Raw genomic sequence first — 20,561 nt, forward strand, 5'->3', positions numbered from 1 at the left:
AAAACAAAAAAATTACAGTGTCATTGATATGGCCTCAATAATATATTTAGAATAATTATAATTATTAGAGAATTTTTTCACTGCTGTGGCAAAAAGAGGGTAAGACATAATAGAACATCCCTGATTCAGAGACACATTCCAATATGTATATACTGGGTTTGAACCCAGGGCTCAGCCTCCTGAGTAGCAGGACCATGAGCTACTGGTGCCTGGTATATTTTAGTTGACTCAAAAGAAGACATGTCTGTTATTTTAAACAATTCTTCCCACTAGGTACAATACCTTTTTGTGGTCTGAAATCTTTCTGAAGAATGAGTTTGGGTGTCTGGGACTTTTGGCATGGGGGATGATGGCAAGCTGTCTATGCCATTGACAATCCGGGAGTTCCTTCTTCTGGATGGGCTCATTCTACTAGGAGTCCTCAGACCAGAACTGATTTCCTAAAATAGTTCAAATCAAAGTAATTTCAACATGCTGGATGTATGAGTCCTTGGTGCAAGATGTAATATTATCTCATAGCCACAACTGACCCCAAACATATAGAAATATACCTGAGTACATAGGAAAAAGGGAAGGGAAGGAAGAGAAAGATAAAGAGAGGGGCAAGGAAAGGGAAGGAAGGAGAAGGGAAAGGAGGGAAGAGAGGTCCCACTTTGCACAACACAGCGATGGGCACTAAGTAGGATTATTTCTAGAATACAATTGTCTAAAGTGCTCTGAAAAAAAAACAACCCTCTATTCTCAGAGTGGTTAGATGGATTGCTCTGTACAGAGTGGTCCAAGAAATATTGCTGGTAGATTTCATAGATACATTCTTTATGGAAGAGAATTATCGGAAGGATAAACAAAAAAAACTAGTGGTATAATTTATCTTTAAAGGTAAGGGTCAAGGACAAAGGTATTTTCTGCTGATTAATTCTAGCCAGGCAAGATTATGGAATTATAGACAGAGGAAAAAGTTAATAGCACATTACTGAAAATGAAGATGCTCTATATGGATCATCTGGTCATGCATAAAAGGAAGAGGGACACAGAACTCGAGGGGGAGAGTGAAAAGTACGCAGTGGAGCTCACTGGACATGGACGAGGTGAACTATGCAACTCGTGGGTGAAGACGGGAGGAAGGGACTGGGAGAGAGTGAAGGAACGGAAGACACTGTACGCAAGGAAATGTACCCATTATCTGACTCATGGAATTGTAATCCTTCTGCACATCACCGTTACAATAACAATAAAGGAAATCAATTTTTATAAAAGGAAGAAGGCAGAGAGGAAGGGAAATAGAAAGGATAGTATGGCGTTGATGTGGTTGACAAAGCTATAGCACAAAATAAAGAGGTACACTGCCTGGTAGCTGGAGGGTGATGCCTCCAGAGGAGGATACTAGGTGACCACTCACACATAGACAGGAAGCCCACTAACAGGACCTCGCTGGCCACCCACTGTCCCCTTCTTCATTGACATGATATCTCTATATCATTAGCCTTGCAAAAGTGCCTGCTCCCATCCCGCATCTGATGCTGTGATGCATCTCAAGACCTTACTTCAGGACAGAAGGGGAGAGTAAACCCTATCCTGAGAAAACCCAACCCACCCCTACCCTTGCCCTGAGAACACACCAATCATTCTGTTCACTAAGCTTTGCCCACAAGATGCTGCTACTCAAAATCTTGGGTGATAAGACCTGAGAAGTCACTCACTCCTCCCTTGAGTGTATCCTGTAATAAAATCTTCCCCACACTTTCTTATTTTTTTTTTCATCTCCGAATTCTTTGAGGACGACAAGATCTGGAAACACTGGGTGAGCAGAGCGCTCTCTCTCTCTCTCTCTCTCTCTCTCTCTCTCTCTCTCTCTCTCTCTCTCTCTCTCTCTCTCTCTCTCTCTGTCTGTCTGTCTCTCAGGTGCCTTGGTCCTCAGAAGCAGGTTCCATAAAGCAAAGTCATCTGTCTGTCTTTCTGTTTCTCTCTCTCTGTTTCTTCCTCTCCCCCCGCCCCCCACACACCCTTTTTCTTGATCTTTCTCCTCCCCCTTCGTGTCCCCAAGGCAGGCCCTGGAAATTGAGATTTCTCTTCCCCGTGGCAGGTCATCAACCTCTACTCTTACAGCCTCTGACCCACCATCGCCATATGCTAGGCAGTGATCAGACCCTATTGCAAAAGGGGTCTGCTCCAGGCCTGTGGAATTTGACAGACAGGCTTTGCTGCGTCTCCCCACTTAGAAGTGAATCCCATCCTTTTTGTCTAATCAATTTCCACAGGGCTGGCCAGCCTTCAGTCACACCTATGCAATGAAGTCTCCATAAAAACCCAAAGGACAGAAGGGCTCACAGAGCTTCAGGGCAGCTGGGCACATGGAGGCTTGTAGAAGGGTGACTGAGGACTTATCCATGCGCAGAGGGGGCGCACCCCAACTTCATAGGTACTGTGGCTCATCAGGAACTTATGTATCTCTTTTCTGGCTGTTCATTTGTATCTTTTTAAATATACTTAAAACAGACTAGCACAGGTAAATAGAGGTTTCCCTGACATCCGTGAGCCTCTAGCAAATTAACTGAGCCTCAGGAAGGAGTAGGAACTCTAATTTGTTGCCAGCTGGACAGAAGTTCTAGCAGCCTAGACTTGCTGAGCACATCTGAAGTGGGGTGGTCTTAGAGCTGAACCCTTATTCTATGGGATCTGATGGCATCAGAACTGAATGCAATTGGATGATGCTTAGATGCTGCTTGCCTACTAGAAGAGAAACATCTCCACACCTTTTGGAGTCACGGAAGTGGTAAGTGTTATGATTGTATAATGTGAAAAATAGAGTCTAAGTTGTTTTTCCAACAGAGACAAAGAAGAAGGAGAAGGCAGCGGAGGAGGAAGAGGAGGAGGAAGAGGAGGAGAAGGAGGAGGAGGAGGAAGAGGAGGAGGAGGAGGAGGAAGAGGAGGAGGAGGAGGAGGAGAAAGAAGAGGAGGAGAAAGAGGAGGAGGGGGGAATGAGAGCAGAGGGAAGAAAAGAGGAAGAGAGGGAGGAGAGGAGGAAAGAGAGGGAAAGAGGAGGGAGGGAAGGAAAGAAGGAGACAGGAAAGGAAGGAAGGAGAGAAGGAAGGAAGGAAGGAAGGAAGGAAGGGATGGTCATTATGGTATCAGTTGGAGATTGTGGCAGCATGTTTTGGCTTCTCCGTCCTACCCCTGACCTTGACATGGCTAGAACAGCCCCCCCGAGGGGTGTGATAGAAGGTTGCCTGTTGAGCAGCCACCATCAAAGCATTTTTCTGAGCAGCTTGGCATGCGAGGATCACTTGCAAGTTTTCCACTCCTGAATGGAACAAGAGCTAAGGAAGGAAATGAGAAAGGCATTAGGAATTGCTCCCATCAGGAAAGAGGTGAGGATAAGGGTTGAAATAATCACTAATCCATCATGCATGTGAGCTTAACCTTCAGATAACCTGGGATCCTGGCCCTCAGCCTTTAGCAGGAAGCAGCACTGCGTTCCAGGAAGGCGGCCTGCAAGCCTGGACAGCACGGTGGGTTCCCAGTGCTCAGGGAAGGCTGGTGGGCTCGCTCACATGAACTTGTTTGTTTGTTTGTTTTTATATGTATAGAGGAACAAAACAATCAGAATAGCAGAAGAAACAACAGCATCAGGATTTAATGGATCAGATAAAAGGTTCAACAAGTATATATTGTAAAAGCTTGATGTAAAGAATGGATGACCTCCATGGACTTCTTCATATCAAACAGAAGTTATTACACATAGGATTGCAATCTCTGTGGCTCAAGCCAAGGCAAGGTGCATAGCAACAAAGCCAAATCATCATTTTTATCAATGAAGTAGGCTTTCTTATAAGTGAAAGCCTATTTGTTTATTTTGGTGCTGAAACAGGCTTGAACTCACACCCTCACTTGGCCTTTTCCCTCAAGGCTGGTGCTCTACCACCTGAACCACTGAAGTGCCCAGAATTCGAGACCCCCGTGACGACCCTCAGAGTAACGAGACCCGATGCACAGGCAAAGGGACTTGATTGAAGGCAAGCTGGAGCTCGGGCCGTCCGCCAGCACTGCGGAGCAGCGGGTGTGGACGAGCAGCCCCCAGCTCTCCAAGGGGGGGACTTTTAAAGACAAAAAATCCTAAGCAGGGGTCGCAGGAGTTCCTATGCATTTGGCGTTACAGGACTGGTTACTGGAGAAGGCTCTCTTACATGATGGGTTAGGAAGTCTAGGGGGTCTCTTGGTTCCATATCTTGACTCACATCTATGTTTGCTGGCATCTGGTTTTTCCTAACTACCGGTTACTTTAGGATTAAGGCGACCTGACAGCATTCCAGAACGTTCCCCCGAGGTGGGGTAGTTCTCTGAACGTTTTATTGCTGTTCTCGAAACTCCAAACTCAGCCAGAGGCTCTTTCTGGAAGGGTTTCTAATGGTATTTGTCCCCAGCTGTGGGAACCGTATTATTTGTCTCTAGGGAAAAGGGGAAGGGGGGGAGGGGACAGCAAGCAGGTTTACAGAAGCAGAATGTGCGGTTATAATCAGTTAATACATTTTTCACTCCTTCACCACATCTCTACTTCCAGCCTTTTTGCTGGTTAATTAGAGTCTCATGGAATTTTCTTACCAGGCTGGTTTCAAACCATGATCCTCAAGCCCCAGCCTTCTGATGAGTTAGGATTACAGGCATGAGCCACTAGCACCCAGCTATAGAAGCCAGAATCATATGTATTAAGTATTGATCTTTTAAGAACACAAAGGAAAACATCAGCCAACTGGTTCAGACCAGCTTAGCCCTTCCTCTCCTAGCCCAGGTCTGTGGCCACCACCTGGGGGAGGGTCTTGTTGTCTTCCCATAACCCAGGCCAGCCCTCCTATAAGCTACCACTCAGGGGTGGGTCTTGCTTGCTTCAAACAAACCAATCACCATTTGACAAAGTGCCAAAAGGGAGGAGAAAAAAAGGTGGGCAGGGACAACACAAAATGGCTGGTCTCGGGCTGGGGATATAGCCTAGTGGCAAGAGTGCCTGCCTCGTATACACGAGGCCCTAGGTTCAATTCCCCAGCACCACATATGCAGAAAACGGCCAGAAGCGGCGCTGTGGCTCAAGTGGCAGAGTGCTAGCCTTGAGCGGGAAGAAGCCAGGGACAGTGCTCAGGCCCTGAGTCCAAGGCCCAGGACTGGCCAAAAAAAAAAAAAAAAAAAAAAAAAATGGCTGGTCTCTCACCACGTGGTGAACAGTGGTTTCTGCTCCTACTGCTCACTCTCCCGAGTGGTCTTTACTTTCTCTTTACTAAATAAACTCTTGATAACTGTGCTTGTCATTCCCGGTTTTATTTCTGTACTTCCAGGAGAACAAGAACCCATGACACTTGTCAATCAAACATATGAGAAAATCCATTTAACTCCTTCTTTGTAAAAATGCAAATAAAATTAGTTACCTTCAGGATGGATTCTTTCGTATAAAAACTAAATTTGCTGACTTGTGTGCCATCCACCTCAGAGATGGCTAAGACAAGAGTAGTAGGAATATATCTGCAAAAAGAAAGTAGGAGACTGTTTCCATGTGACATGCTACTACCTAAGATGCCCATTCTATTATTTATGTATGTATTTACATATTCATTTATTTATATCAGTCCTAGGGCTTGAACCCATGCATGCATGGTTCAAGCACTCTACCACTGAGCTATACCACCAGAGCCTTTTAAAATTTTATTTTGAGGAAAGGTTTCCTTAATTTGCCTAGGCTGGTCTCAAACTAGTGATCTTCCTGCCAGCCTAGCGAATAACTGGGATTACAGATGTGACCCACCACACCTGGCCAAGAGAAACCATGCTGATGGAGGGGAAAGTCATGTGACCAGATTAAAAACATCAGCGAGCACAAGCTTTATATAAGACCCTATCTCACTTCCTAAATGGAAGACTCCAGAATCTTTTCAGCTGTCATTGGACATGATCTCTCTACAATTTGGATTGCAATTTGGTTTGTAATTCTTTTCTCTTGTTCATTCCTGTTTTTCTCTTATTTTTCTTAACCCATTTTTCAAGCATAATTAATTATACAAGGGGCAGTTTCACTGTGACATTTCCGCACATGCACACAGTGTATCCGGGCCTATCTCCCTCTCCTCCCTCTCCTCCCTCTCCCTCCTTCCACTTCTGTCTCTTAGAACAATCGCAAAAGGTTTCATTGTTCTATTCTCATACCTGGAAATAGACTACAGGGACTATATCCACCCTCTTTGTTAGCTCTCCCCATCCCACAGTTGTCTGCTCTCACCCAAGCCTGCCTCATTTTTCAGTCACCTCCTCCTCCTCTTCCTCCTCCTCCTCCTCCTCCTCTTCCCCTACCCCTGCCACCTTCTCCTCTTCCTCCCCCCCCCCACCTCCTCTTCCTCCTCCTCTTCCTGCAAGCGTGTATGAACTGCACCATTCTCCTTGACCCTGCCTATTCAGGATCCTTTATTGCCACCTTCCTTTGAACATCTTCTAAATGCTGCCTAACTCTTGCTCTCTCTCACAATTCCAACAATCACCCAAACATGCTTTACAGCCAGGTTCCCATCTTGGGACACAGTCCTTCATCCATAATTTTGCTTTTTCATTTGTCAATGGTACTATCTCCCACTGTAGGAGAGTGGAAAATATGAACCGATAATATGCATTAATGTGCTTTCCAAAATATAAGTCACTGTATTCGAGTTTAGAATATGTTGTCATATGAGACTCCTGAGTAATAACTTTACAGCAAATAAATAATAACTTAAGACTCCAGTTCTCTGGATCCCTGGTTAATTCAGAAGGCTCTTTTGTTTTATGGCATCTCTGGGAGTATTAATCACTATTTGATCAGAGCACAGTTCATTTAGACAGCTTGTGCTGATTGGTGGATTCTGGCTGAACCAAGGTAAGTCATATTTTTACAGCAGAATAAAATACCAGAGAGGGAAGCCAGGATCCAATTTGGCTGCCAGTTGGAGGCCTAGCCTCACCTGAGGCCCAATCACACTTCTTGCCCTGGCTTCTATGACACATCTCTGCATCCTTACTGTGAATTCTGGTTTTTGGTAGAGCTAGCGTGACAGGGTACAGCAGAGAACATTTTTCTCCAGGGAACTATTTGGCAATGTCTCGGAGACATATTTAGTTAGTAGAAACAAGGGTCAGGAACAGAGGTTGAGGAAGGTCGAGCATCCATGATGGGCAACAGGGGTGGTACTATTGGCATCGCATGGGTAGAAGTGAGGAATTCTGCTACACAACTGCCAAAAGACAGTCAGTCACTCTCCCACAACAAAGACTTGTAGAGCACCCAATTGTTCTAGAGCCAAGGTTCAGAAGCCTGGGGATGCCTTATTCTGTTGCCCTAGTGAGTAGGGATGAGCAGGCGGGCTGACAGAGAGGAAATGATAAAGTGAAAGAAGCCATATACCAGGTGCTGCACCTGCTGGTGCATCTTGCAAAAACACCCTGCTCTGGCATTGTCATGGAGTAGCAGTTGAGGCCCCTCCTTGGTACAATGCCAACAGGAGGGACTTTCCTCACTTAAAGGTCTCCAGAGGCCTCTTGTATGCACTTTCCCCAAATCTTCCAATGGGACTCCAAAGGGCTCCATTTAAGGTAAACCAGTCCCCATCCTCCAGTTCTTGAAAATGCACTCCCATTTCTGGAAGAACTACACAATTATGAACATGTTTCTAGCTTCATCATTAAACTCTATTCATAAAAGCATCTAAGATCTGGGAGCTTGGTGCTGTTGACTGTTTGGCTGGGGTGCCTGTCCTCTGTTTCCTTGGCTTCAGCACTTGCTTCTAGTTCAGTATATTGGGCTCTGTTCAAACTGAATTCTCTCGCTCTTTTTTTTTTTTTTTTTTTTTTGGCCAGTCCTGGGGCTTGAACTCAGGGCCTGAGCACTGGTCCCTGGCTTCTTTTTGCTCAAGGCTAGCGCTCTGCCACTTGAACCACAGCGCCACTTCTGGCCATTTTCTGTCTATGTGGTGCTGAGGAATTGAACCCAGGGCCTCATGAATACGAGGCAGGCACTCTAGCCACTAGGCCATATCCCCAGCCCTCTTCTTTTTTTTTTTTTTTTTAACTAGAATTTAACTCAGGGCCACCACTCTTGTCTGGCTTTTTCTTTTCTCTCAAATCTTGAGCAATCACTTGAGCCACATCTCTACTTCAGGCATTTTTTGCTGGTTAACTGGAGAAAAGAATCTTATGGACCTTTCTGTCATGGCTGGCTTTGAACCATGATCCTCAGATCTCAGCCTCCTGAATAGCTAGAATTATAGATAGGCATGAACCACCAATGCCCAGATTGCTTTTGAGATACCAAGAACCCTCCCGTTCATCTCCAGTGACACTAATCCATTTCATTCCAGCCCATAGTCTGCTGATCCTTTTTAATCCTCTGAGGGAGTCCAGTTTGAGCAGTAATCAACACTAGCAAAACAAAGGATCCATTCTCTCTTAGGAGAGACCTTTGCCTCCTTAAGGGTGGAATCGGTACTGGGAATTATCAGGAATAGAGCTGGGACTCTGGAAGGCAGGTGAGAAGAACATTTCGGTGGGAAAGCAAGAAGAGGGACATAGAAGAAACTGTCAAGGCTAACTCCGTGTGAGGAAGAAGAAGATTCCCCCTCCTAATAGGTTCCTGGTCAGCTGCTGGGTAGTGATGTGTTTCCAGCAAGAGGCTGACCTCATGGGCTATGAGAGAGGTTGGATTGGGGTTGACCTCCAGGGAAAGAGCCGCCAAAAAGCCTTAAACATAAAAGATGTTGCTTATAGGATAGATTTGTGTTCTATATTACACATGAGGAAAAAATGCCCAGCACCCCTAAATAACTTCTTTCTGGTCTCAAGGCAAGCTAGAGAAGGGACCATCAGACCAAACCTTGTTCCCTCTGCTATCTGGAAACAACATATTCTCCCTGGGAAGCAGCAGAACCAGTGATTTCATGTGAGTTCTTTGACCTGGTTTGTTCATTGCCCAAAGGTTTTATGTTCTTAAATCTGATTATCCCTCTTAAGGTCTTATTTTCTGTCCTCTTATAGAAAAAATGAGAAGAAAAAGGAAAAAAGAAAAAATAGAATCATGGCAGATAGAATATAAGGGAGGGAGCTTAAAAATGCAATTACACTAGGGTATCCAAAAGTGACAGAAATGGCCACCGATTGCTTACTCTACCATTATTTTCATGTTAGCCCCTCCCTCAAGGCTCACCTGTCTACACGGCCATTGTCCTCCAGCACAGAGGTTATAAACACAGGAGGTGGTTGGTCCACCTTGTCCTTGTATGATGCAAACTCAAAGTGAACAGGCCTCAGATACAAGTGGAATTCTTCAAAACCCATTTCCCATGCCAATTCCTTATAAATCCTAAAAGAAAAGGAGAACAAACAGGCAAAGACATTCATTGGTGTTTTCTCCTCAAATTAAGCAGTGAAGAAAACCAAAACAGATGAATAAGTACAAAAGCAAAGTCAAACAAGAGTAAGCCCAATACTAGGTGAAGCAAGTGAACCACAAAGTATCATGGATATTTGGAGGCCAGGTGGCAGGCTGATTAAAAAAAAAAAAAAAAGACATACCAAGACAAGAGTATAGAAAAAACAAATGCTGATTAGGACATCAGTACAAGAGAGATACAGCAGGCAGCTAGCCAGCCAGAGACATAACAGTGTGCAGTCAGGTCCAGGAGAGGGGTTTAGGTCTTTAGTTAGGCTATTTTTGATTGGTTTCCTTGGTTTACGGAATTGTGGATTGGCTATCTCTCCCACATGGCTTAAATTTTGCATATGGGAATCCCCTCAGTTTTTTTGTGTTCCACCTGACCTATTTCCTGGTCTGAACTTGGTTCCTCATTCCATCTGGACCCTGGTATTTTTCTGTGCTCCATGTCACTTTCAATAAGGTCTTCTTCACATAAAAGTCTTGCGTCCTGCTCTGCTGTGACAGTTACAGACTAGAAAGTTACAGTAGAAGGTGATGTGCTTGAGCACTTCCCCGTCTGGTTTCTTTCTAGTTGGCATCTGTCCTCAGAGCTCTCAACATTATCTTCCACATACGCTTCATTGGCTTTCCTTAGAGCTCTTCACAGAAGGCCTCTCTGCTCCTCCCTGAAGAATGTGTTTGGTCCATTTCCATGCTCTTGCTATATGATCACTATTTCTCAGTCTTTTTTAGGTCTCTTCTTCCTTATTTCAAATTCTGGTGTTTCCCAGGATTATAGATTTGGTTTTTTCATCTTCTATATTCTCTCCTGGGGGAATTCATTACCCCAAGGATCTGAAAACACCCCCTCATGTAGGAATCTACAACTTGATCCTTGTCCTGACTCACTTCTGAGTTCTAGTTTCAAGTTTCTATGGCTGCCATAGGAATTTGGTCCTCTGGCAGTTCAGTCTTGCATATCTAAATTCTTTTCCCCTCCCTTCGCATTCTATTCTAACCCAGTTCTCACACTTTAAGGGTGAATTCAATTGGCACCTGTATTTATACGCTTGCAATGCTGTAAGGAAGTACAAAAGAAAGAAAAACAAAGTGTTCAGTGGCTTAAACAATAAAAATTGATTATCTCACAGTTCTGGAAGATGTAAGAAAGACCCAGATATCATCAAGGTTGGCTCTCTCTGAGAGCTCTGAGGGAGAGTTTGTTGCAGACCTTTCTCCATGGCCTGTGTATGGCCATTTTTTCCCTGTGAGCTTCACAGGCTTGTGGTATCTTCACATGGTGTCTTTTACAAAGACACCAGCCACATTGGAGTAGAGGCCATCCTAAAACTATCTTACATTGTACCCTGAGGTATAAGGGATTCATTCGTGAACATATAAACTTTGGAGGGATGTGGTTTAATTCATAACATTTCTTCTTCTATTAAAATTTCCTTGGTCCACCTGAAACAAAATATTTCCTTTTCAATACTCCTGAAGTGTTTTGTTCAGCAGAGTAGAAAAACAGTGTTACAGTGTATTGTGGGTAACTTTACATTATGAAGGCTAGGATCATTAATTTCAGAGCCAATATCTGAGAGGCAATAACATTTTCACCAATAGTCCAAACTCTGCTTCTACTATTTTTTAGTTATATAACTTTGCACAAATGACTTGACTTTCCTGAGCTTCTATTGCCTTGCTGATAAAGTTTGTTTCTACATTATAGGGATACTTAGAGAATTAAATAAAATGATATATAAAGTCTCCATAAAGATCCTGTTCCCAACAGGTCCTTGATAATGGCTAGTGGACAACTGTACTTCCCATGTCTTTAGGGCCTCTCATATTGACCAGAACACAAAAGCACTGGCACGCACACAGGTCTGCAGCCTCTAGTTTCTTTTTCTTTTTGCTAGTGAAACATGCCCCCTTGAAGTCCTACCTTCCCCTCTCACAACTAAACTGTAATTATTTCCTCCCTTTCATTCTCCCTCCTTCATCTCCCTCTCTCCCTATTTCTCTCCCTCTTCTGTGTTTGCATATGCAAGACCAGTGTTCCATAGTCTTCCCATTGTCTGCCATTGGCTAACACAACAAGAAGGCTCTTGCCAGATGTGGGCCTATTGATCTTGAACTCTCCAGCCTCCACAGTTATTATTACTATTAAAAATTTTTTTTTTGTCAGTCATGGGGCTTGAAGTCAAGGCCAGGGTACTATCCTTGAGCTTTTTAGCTCAGGGCTAGCATGCTACCACTTTGAGCCACAGTGCCACTTTCAGTTTTCTGGTGGTTAATTGAAGATAAGAGTCTCATAGACTTCTTGGCCTGGGCTGGCTTTGAACTGTAATCCTCAGATCTCAGTTTCCTGAGTAGCCAGGGTTATAGTTATGAGCTACTGGCGCCCCAGCCTCCAGAATTATAAGAATCAAAACTCTGTTCTTTATCAATTACCCAGTCTCAAGTATTCTGTTATAGCAGTTCAGATGGACTAAGATACCAGATCATGGAAGTTTTGATAAACACCAGGGATAAAACTTTTGTATTCAGGGAGCTTATGCTAGCAGGAAAACACGTGTAATCCCAGCACTAGAGAGGCTGAGGTAAGAGGACGATAAGTTCCAGGCCAAACTGGGCTATTGCAAAAACCCTGCCTCAAAAAAATCCCAAAAATTAAACAAAAAATAAAAATACTCCCCCCGCCCCATTTCAAACAACAACAATGGGCTAGGGACGGTGATGCAGGCCTGTTGAGGTGCCAGACTTTGAAGTCAGGCCCCACCACGTGAACCCCATTTTAGAATCGAACCCTGAGCCAATCAGATTTGTACCTGTGTTCTAATCTCGCTTGCACACCTGATTGTTGTAACCTTGTTCTTTGCCTTTATAAGCCCTGTGTAATCACAGCTCACTAACTTCCGCTGTGTCGGTGGGTAGGACGAGGCCCGAGTTGGCAGCTCGTTAAATAAAGCCTTGCCTTGCTTTTGCATTTCGGAGTGTCTGAATCTCGGTGGTCTTCTTGGGGGTGGTCTTGCGACTTGGCAAAACACTGTAAACCCAGCTCTTAAGAGATGGACATGGGAGGATTGCAGTTTTGAAGCTAGCCTGAGGGAGGAAACCTTATCCAGACCCTAAGTCAAACACCAAGCCAGGGTGGGGGATTGGAGGGAAGGTAGGAGGAAAATGAGGGAGGTGGTACCTTACATAGGTAACTGTAACCCCTCTGTCCATCACCTTAACAATAAAACATAAAAAAAAAAGAATAAAAATAAGTCCAAGCAAACAAACAAAATCCAACCTGACCTTGATGGTTCACACTTGTAATCGGGAGGCAATGATAGAAGCAAAAAAGGCTTCAGGGGTCAAGTGGTAGAACACCTAGGAACACTGAGTTCAAACCCAGTACTATCCTCTGCCACCCCTAAACACCCCCCAAAACCAAAGACATAGGCTGATGGGAAGGTGATGGGAGAACGCTGCTCTGATCAGAGGCTCGGGGACGGTGCTCTGCTCCAGGGCCCGTGAGGAGCAGCCTGGAAGGCTTGCAGGGAGCAGACCAGGGGCTGCCATCTGTTCCCGCTGTCCTGCCCTGGACATGGAGTTCCAGCCTGCTGCTTAGTCCCCAACTGACCAAGCCAGGTGTGCGCTCTCCACACTCATTTCTATGAGCCGATGGCGGAGGGTGAGGAGTTCCAGAAGTCTGGAGAAGGTCTCCAGGAGCAGCGCATGGGAACTGTGGCCTTGTTTGTGTCCTTCCTCCATGGCAGACTTGAGGGCAAGCAGACCTAGCTCCTCCACGAGACAGGGGTCGTCTGTCACTTTAGCTGAAAACAGCTGAAAGAAAACAGGTCATAGAACACAGCAAATAAACACCACACAGACTCTAGATACAGACGTCCTGGACAACTTCCTAGATACTGATAAGAATTGCCCAGCAGGGTTTGGAGGGTTAGGTGAGCTAAAATGCCAAAATACTTGTTATCAGCATCATAAATACTTGAGCTATGCAAAAATACTTATCAGTATCATAAATGTTCTGAGCCTAAATAAATGACAAAAAGTATTGTGAATAGAAATAGTTGTCCATGATTTTTAATAGTATTTTAGTAGTTAGTAGCAATATTTTTAAGTAAACAGCTCTAATTGCAAAAGGATTTCTGCATTATTAGCAGTATCATTAACTCATTTTCCTTTCTGCCAGATCCTCCTAAAGTGGGCATCACAGTCTCCTTTGGCCATGAAGAATCTAAAACAGAAGTTACAAAGCTTGAACTCAGGGTCTCTTGCTTTGTTTTTTGTTTGTTGCTCAAGGCTGGTGCTTTACCCCTTGAACAACACATCTGTTTTAGCTTTTTGCTAGTTAATTAGTGATGAGTTTCTTAAATTTATCTTCCTGTACTGGTTTCAAATGAGGATCCTCAGATGTCAACCTCCTGAGTTGCGAAGCAGTCTTTTAAGCTTTCCAAAGCTACAGTAGTACCAGGAGTAAACTGAACTTCCCAGTCCTGAGATCAGCACTTTCCATTCACCTGCCTTCCTAGGGCTCCTTTCCTCCCAGCTGACAGACATGACATGTCCGTGTGTCCATTAACATCCTCCTGCCTGGCTAGTGCCTCTGCACTAACAACTTGGTGGCCTTCTAATGAACTGCTCCCAGCAAAGACCCAGCAAGTAGCCCCTCCATCTGCCTTTCCTGCTTTGGTTTCCCCAAAGTGTACTAGCTCTCTTATTTCTCCACCTATCTGCCAAAGAATATAATTGCTAGGCTCTTAAAAGTCCTCTCACATGGAAACAAAAAGATATATTAAATTCCTGCAGGTCTTCTGAGGGTATTTTCTGACTTAATGTCAAATATTAATCTGAATAGTTAGCATTTCTAGATCCAAACGTGAACATATTTTAAAAGTAACAATTAAAACTGAGCATCAGTAGGAGACTATATAAGTATCCCAGATATTTTTACATTTTATAAGAGAATTTCAGAGAGAGAGAGAGAGAGAGAGAGAGAGAGAGAGAGAGAGAGAGAATTTCAGATAGATTTAAAAGAATGGCACCATAAGACAATGTGAAAAGAATTTTCAATAAAAGGAAGTAGGATAGATGTCTGGTTATTTGGGGACATTTTAATAGTGGTTTGTACTTTCCATACCATATGCATACACACATTCTAGTGGAATAGTAAAGGAATTAAATATTTTTAAAATTAAGTCATCCATAAAGTTAGAATGAAATAGCACAAATACAAAACAGCTGGAGGAAGGTTCTTCATTTAGGAGGCTAGAAGAAACTATAAAGGAAATGGCCAATGGAGCTGGCTATATGAAAACAAGAATTTTCTATAAATACCATAGACAAATGTTTTCAGAAAATGTGACAGGCCAAAAGAGTTAAAGCTTTTTTCAAGAAAAATTCACATAAGTAAAGAGGAGTGACATTAGGATTCTAACAGACAAATGAACAAAGGTAGAAAAAATAAAATTCAGAAAAATTACAGACGGAAACAAAACCAAAGCATTTGCAAAATTAATTTCACTAAGTAGCAAGGAAGTATAAGTTAAGAGCTTAATGCTACTTTTTTTTGTTTTGTTTTGTTTTGCTTTTTGGCCAGTCCTGGGCCTTGGACTCAGGGCCTGAGCACTGTCCCTGGCTTCTTTCTGCTCAAGGCTAGCACTCTGCCACCTGAGCCACAGCGCCCCGTCTGGCCGTTTTTCATATATGTGGTGCTGGGGAATTGAACCGAGAGCTTCATGTGTAGGAGGCAAGCACTCTTGCCACTAGGCCATATTCCCAGCCCTTAATGCTACTTTTTTTTTTTTTTGGCCAGTCCTGGGCCTTGGACTTAGGGCCTAAGCACTGTCCCTGGCTTCTTCCCGCTCAAGGCTAGCACTCTGCCACTTGAGCCACAGCGCCGCTTCTGGCCGTTTTCTGTATATGTGGTGCTGGGGAATCGAACCTAGGGCCTCGGGTATACCGAGGCAGGCACTCTTGCCACTAGGCTATATCCCCAGCCCCCCTTAATGCTACTTTTTATGGACATGTATATATTAGTGCACACTTTCTATGGGTTCACCCAATACTGAGCTGCAGGCCCAGAAGAGCTGGTTCTCTTATATACCTGTGATGGCATTCTAAGTTGGCATAACTTTTTCAGAAAGCAATTCAGCAATAAGTGTGCAAGACCTGAATTTCATTTCAGCCATTCTGCTCCCAAGAATCTATCAAAAAGCATCAGTTCAGTATATGGAAGTATCTGTAAGTATGATGATGTACCTTCTATCACTTTTAACAGTAATGAAAACAATTGGAAACCATTCAGATGGCCAGCAGAAGGAAAGTGGTTAGGGAAGTTACATGGCTCATTGCATAAGGGAATTATGCAGGCATCAAAGTGAGGATAAAGACCCTACTTGGTAATGTGGAAAAATATATAGTATAATAGTAAATGAGAAAAAGAAAACAACATATAAAGTATACATGTCAGTGAATGATAGTGAATTTGAGTGGTTTTACTTAGGTTACATTTTGTTCTGTTCTTTTTTTTTTTGTACAAAAATTCTCTGTATTTTCATATGTGAATCAATTTTTAACTAATGTATAACTAAATCAAATGTCAGTCTGAGCAGACATAGGAGTTCCAAGATGGACTTGAGGAGTAGATCTTTTTGGCAGAAGCCCTTGAAAGCTTCTTTGTTACATAGCAAGTGTCCACAAAGTAAGGCCAAATTGGAAGTTCAGGCTAAACCTTAACAGAAGACCAGCTAGCCACCGCTGAAAAAAAAAGAGGACTAGATAGAATAATGGATATATAAATCATTAGGCTAGTTTGGACCATCAGACATTAGAGGAAGGATATGTATAGTCTATTGAACTTACCACCACTGACTTCTTAAATACACAAACATAATTGTACAAAAAGGAAGTGAGACTCAGAGAGTCACACAACAAGTTAATGGCAGGTAACTCCTAACTCAAGGTTCTTTCCCCTCCACCAGAGTTTGGCTCAAGACAAAAAAAAAAAAAAAACTTGTAAGAAGAGACAGTAGGTAGAAAATACATTTTAGTTAAATGTGCATTGTTAAAAGATAATAAACAATAAAATACTTTCACATGCCAATGTAACCTATTAATTATAATTTTATAGTATTCTTAGAAACTAGAAATATTGACCCCCCCCTCAAAATTCACAAAAAATATTGCCAAGGCTATGATTATGTTTTATCTCTGGCTAAATAGAGAAGAAGAGAGCCAAAGAGGAAAACATAACTAAACAGTATCTTCTACAAGGAAACAGTCTCTCCACCTGCAGAAAGCACCTACCTCTTTCTGGAGCTGTGTGCTGTACCAGGCCTGGGGCGTGGCTGGGCGGAGCCACAGGTCCAGGGCCAGCTGCAGGAGGCGTCTTTCCAGCGAGGCAAGCCCACTGGGTGACGAGGGCCGGCAGGCGTGGTGAGCTTCTCTGAACAGGTGCTCAAGGGCCCTGGGGAGGAGCCCAACCAGGCCAAGAGATGGGTGGAACTCCAGCAGATAAATGTTTTTCAAATCTTGGCTGGAAAAGGAAGCAAAACAAATAATGATGATAAACAGAAGGAAATGTAATCTGTTTCTGAAATGTTTGAATTTCGTGTTTCAGAGGCCAATAATACAACTTCTTATAGGCCCAGCGTTATAGGCTGGTACCTCAGAGGGATGTTGGAGATCATCTAGGGATGTGGCTGGCTAACAAAATCAGCATATAGTCTAAAAGCCCAGTGAGAATAAAACCATAGCTGGGCACTGTAATCCTAGCTACTCAGGAGGCTGAGATCTGCGGACTGTGCTTCAAAGCCAGCCTGGGCAGGAAAGTCCATGAGACTCTCATCTCCAATTAACCACCAGCAAACCAGAAGTAGCACTGTGGCTCCAAGTGGTTGAGCTCTATCGAGCCTTGAGCAAAAATTGCTCAAGGACAGGGCCCAGGCCCTGAGTTCAAGCCCTAGAACTGATATTAAAATATAAAGAAAAGAACAAAACTATATTGACAACTATTATCATCTCACTAACTGAAATCTACCTAAATGTCTAGGCTTAAAATAATTGTGATTAAGCCAGAGCTGGTGGCTCACCTGTATTCCTTGCTACCCAGGAAGCTGTGATCTGAGGACTGTGGTTTAGAGACAGTCTGGGCAGAAAAGTCCATAAGACTCCAATTAAACACCAAAAAGCTGAAAGCGGAGCTATGGCTCATGTGGTAGTATGCTATCTTTTTGTGGAAAAAGCCAAGTGAAATTGTAAGCCCCCCCCCCCATGAAATAAATAATAACAGTGATTAGATATAAACCTTTATTTCAAACAAAGTGAAATCACTTTCAAAGTTATCTGTTTCTGGCTTTCCCAATTTTTTATCCTTTCTCCCACAAAAAACTGTTAATAGACAAAGACAATCTTAAAGTTCTGTATGCAAGTCCTAGAATCTTCCTCTTTGAAATAGGTTGTATTTTTTTAAATTTAATTTTTTGTGCCTGTACTAGGGCTTAAACAGGTCTTAGCACTCTTGGTTAGCTTTTTTACAAAAGGTTGGCATGCTACCACTTGAGCTACATCTCCATGTCTGGCTTTCTTTGCTTGTTTATTGGAGATAAGAGCCTTTCAGGGCTGGGAATGTGGCTTAGTGGTAGAGTGCTTGCCTAGCATGCATGAAGCCCTGGGTTCGATTCCTCAGCACCACATACACAGAAAAAGGTGGAGGTGGGGACTGTGGCTCAAGTAGTACATTGCTAGCCTTGAGCAAAAAGAGGCCAGCCCTAAGACTGGCAAAACAAAACAAAAACTTTCAGATTTGTGTGCCGGGGCTGGCTTCAAACCTGGATTCCCAGATCTTAGTCTCTGAGTAACTAGGATTCCAGGCTTGAGCTACTACCTGTGCCCAGCTAGAATGTTGTATGTTAGAAATGAATGAAGCCAGAAACAATAATGCTTGCTTGTGACTTACTCCTTTATAAATAATGGAAAGTCAAGGGTCTTTCTATATCTACATGGAACTATAGTACATTAAAAATTTCCCTTTAAATCTATGCAAATAGGGTTCTGCTTAGTTGTGAATCTTAAAAAAAAAAAAAAAGCCCTAAGTTTGGAAAGTAATCTCATCAAGCAAACAACATTTATAGCTGAGAATGTGCTGACAGGTTTAACTCCCTGTGTAGTCTTACCCTGTTCTGCCAAAAATCATTTCCTGGACAACAGACTTTTGCCATAGCACGCTGCACACACAGCTGATGTCTCAAGTTCATTACCATGAACAAATCAGTTCTGAGAAAAGTCTGTGGCCAAAATGCAGATCTTTGTATGTAGAACTTCCAGGGCCCCTTTTCAAGAAATGAGGTTAGAATCCCAGCTATTAACTCTCACGCCATCCTGTCCACCTTCAAAATGATCCAATCAATAACCCTTGCCTGGCATTGGTGGCTCATGTCTGCAATCCTAGTTACTCAGGAGGCTCAGATCTGAGGGTCACAGTTCGAAGATAGCTTGGGCAAAAAACTTCATGAGACATTTATCTCAAATTAACCACCAAAAAGCCAAAATTGGAGCTGTGGCTCAAGTGGCATAGTGCCAGCCTTGGGCAAAAAAAAAAAAGCTAAGCAACAAGGCTAGGCACTTTGCTTTGGCTATGGGATAGCACCCAAGCTGGTTCAAATTGCAGAACCAGCACACAAAGAACAAACAAACAAAAACCCGAGATGATATCATAACGCATCACAGCACTTTCTTACACAAAGTTTGTCTTTACTACTGGACTGAAGAGCCCTCAGAGCCCAGGGCCAGGGCGGTGTTCGCATCTACACTTAGCTCTTAGCACTCCGCCTGCCTGGTCTATGTGGGTGCTCATGCCTTTCAAGAACAACTGTTTTTGTTGTTTTTTTTTATATCCCCATAGGATTTTAAAAGAGATGGTGATTCTGTACCAACTGGCATGCTTAAACTCCAGACACATTTTTGTTGTCATTATTATTATGTATGAAGTAAACTGAGATTCCATATTTGAGGAAATCTTTCCTCTGTGGCTTAAATTTTTTATTGTTCTTATAAAGGTGTTATACAGAGGAGTTATAGTTATATAAGTCAAGTACGGAGTGCATTTCTTTTTGGATAATATCACCCCTGCCTCCTTCTCTCCCAGTTTCCCCTTCCCATTCCCACCCACAAGTTCATTTTCAACACAGTGTCCAGGGAGTACCACTGCTGCATTTGTTCACCCTTTGTCCCGCCATTTCTGTGCCATCTCTTAACACTCCCCAAGACATATAAATGAGCCAAGAAGACAAAAAGAAAATGAAAAAAAGCCTTGTCGTTTCCATTTCCTGGCGTTCATTTCATCCCTGGTGGCTTTTATAGATATATCAATATGACCCCTCCACATCCTTGAGAGGTACTTTACGGGGTAGTGTTCAGACGCAACACTCTACCCATAAGATGAACTATGAAATGTTTCACGACAACACCCACTTACAAGCTGTTGTTGATGGAAACAAGTTGCTTGCAAATTATGTTAAGGGGAAGTCCAAATTTCTTCTGCTCTTCTGGGTGCTCTTCCCTCCAGAGCCTCTGGACATACTCCCGCTGGCGCTCTATCTGAAAATGTAACATAGGCATTCAAATGAGAAGATTCAACTTTCCCAGGATGTGAGTTATGGGCCTTGACAGAACCAAGTGGCCCCTTGCAGTCTTCTTTTTTTCTTCTTCTCATCATTCAACTCATTTTCACCCAGACATTGTTTTGAAGACTTGTGTGCTCGAAGACATGCAGTCTGAGTCAGGGTCAAGGAAAGCCAAAAGAATTTATTTTAAGAAGCAAAAGAAAACGTTTTTCTCTCAAATAATTAGAGCAGGGGAAAATATCCAACTAGGCAGCAACATCTTCTGCTTCCTGATTGCTTTATGCCTAGTTCTTCTCTAGAGCACACACAAGGTAGTCATTTCTTTTAGTGTCTCAAAAATAGTCACAACGGCACAACTCTTGGGGGGAGAGAGAAAGGGGGAGGGGGAGGTAGGGGAAAAATGAAGGAAGAGGTAACAAGTTGAACAAGAAATGTACTCACTGCCTTACATATGAATCTGTAACCGCTCTGTACACTTTGACAATAAAGAAAAAAGTTAAAATTAAAAGCAA

General features: G+C 43.2%; 1 protein-coding gene across 1 annotated transcript in view; it reads right to left on the reverse strand.

The window, feature by feature from the left end:
• LOC125357064 overlaps positions 1 to 20,561 on the reverse strand; it is a 134,301-nt gene that overhangs the window by 72,365 nt on the left and 41,375 nt on the right. The window contains exons 17-23 of the mRNA XM_048353718.1: positions 19,902 to 20,023; positions 16,733 to 16,961; positions 13,047 to 13,249; positions 9,206 to 9,361; positions 5,415 to 5,508; positions 3,180 to 3,317; positions 283 to 440 (exon numbers count right to left, since the gene is read on the reverse strand). Coding sequence (XP_048209675.1) covers positions 283 to 440; positions 3,180 to 3,317; positions 5,415 to 5,508; positions 9,206 to 9,361; positions 13,047 to 13,249; positions 16,733 to 16,961; positions 19,902 to 20,023 — 1,100 coding nt within the window. The remainder of the gene's footprint in view (positions 1 to 282; positions 441 to 3,179; positions 3,318 to 5,414; positions 5,509 to 9,205; positions 9,362 to 13,046; positions 13,250 to 16,732; positions 16,962 to 19,901; positions 20,024 to 20,561) is intronic.

Source organism: Perognathus longimembris, chromosome 9 (genome assembly GCF_023159225.1).
Source record: "Perognathus longimembris pacificus isolate PPM17 chromosome 9, ASM2315922v1, whole genome shotgun sequence".
Classification (NCBI taxonomy): domain Eukaryota; kingdom Metazoa; phylum Chordata; class Mammalia; order Rodentia; family Heteromyidae; genus Perognathus; species Perognathus longimembris.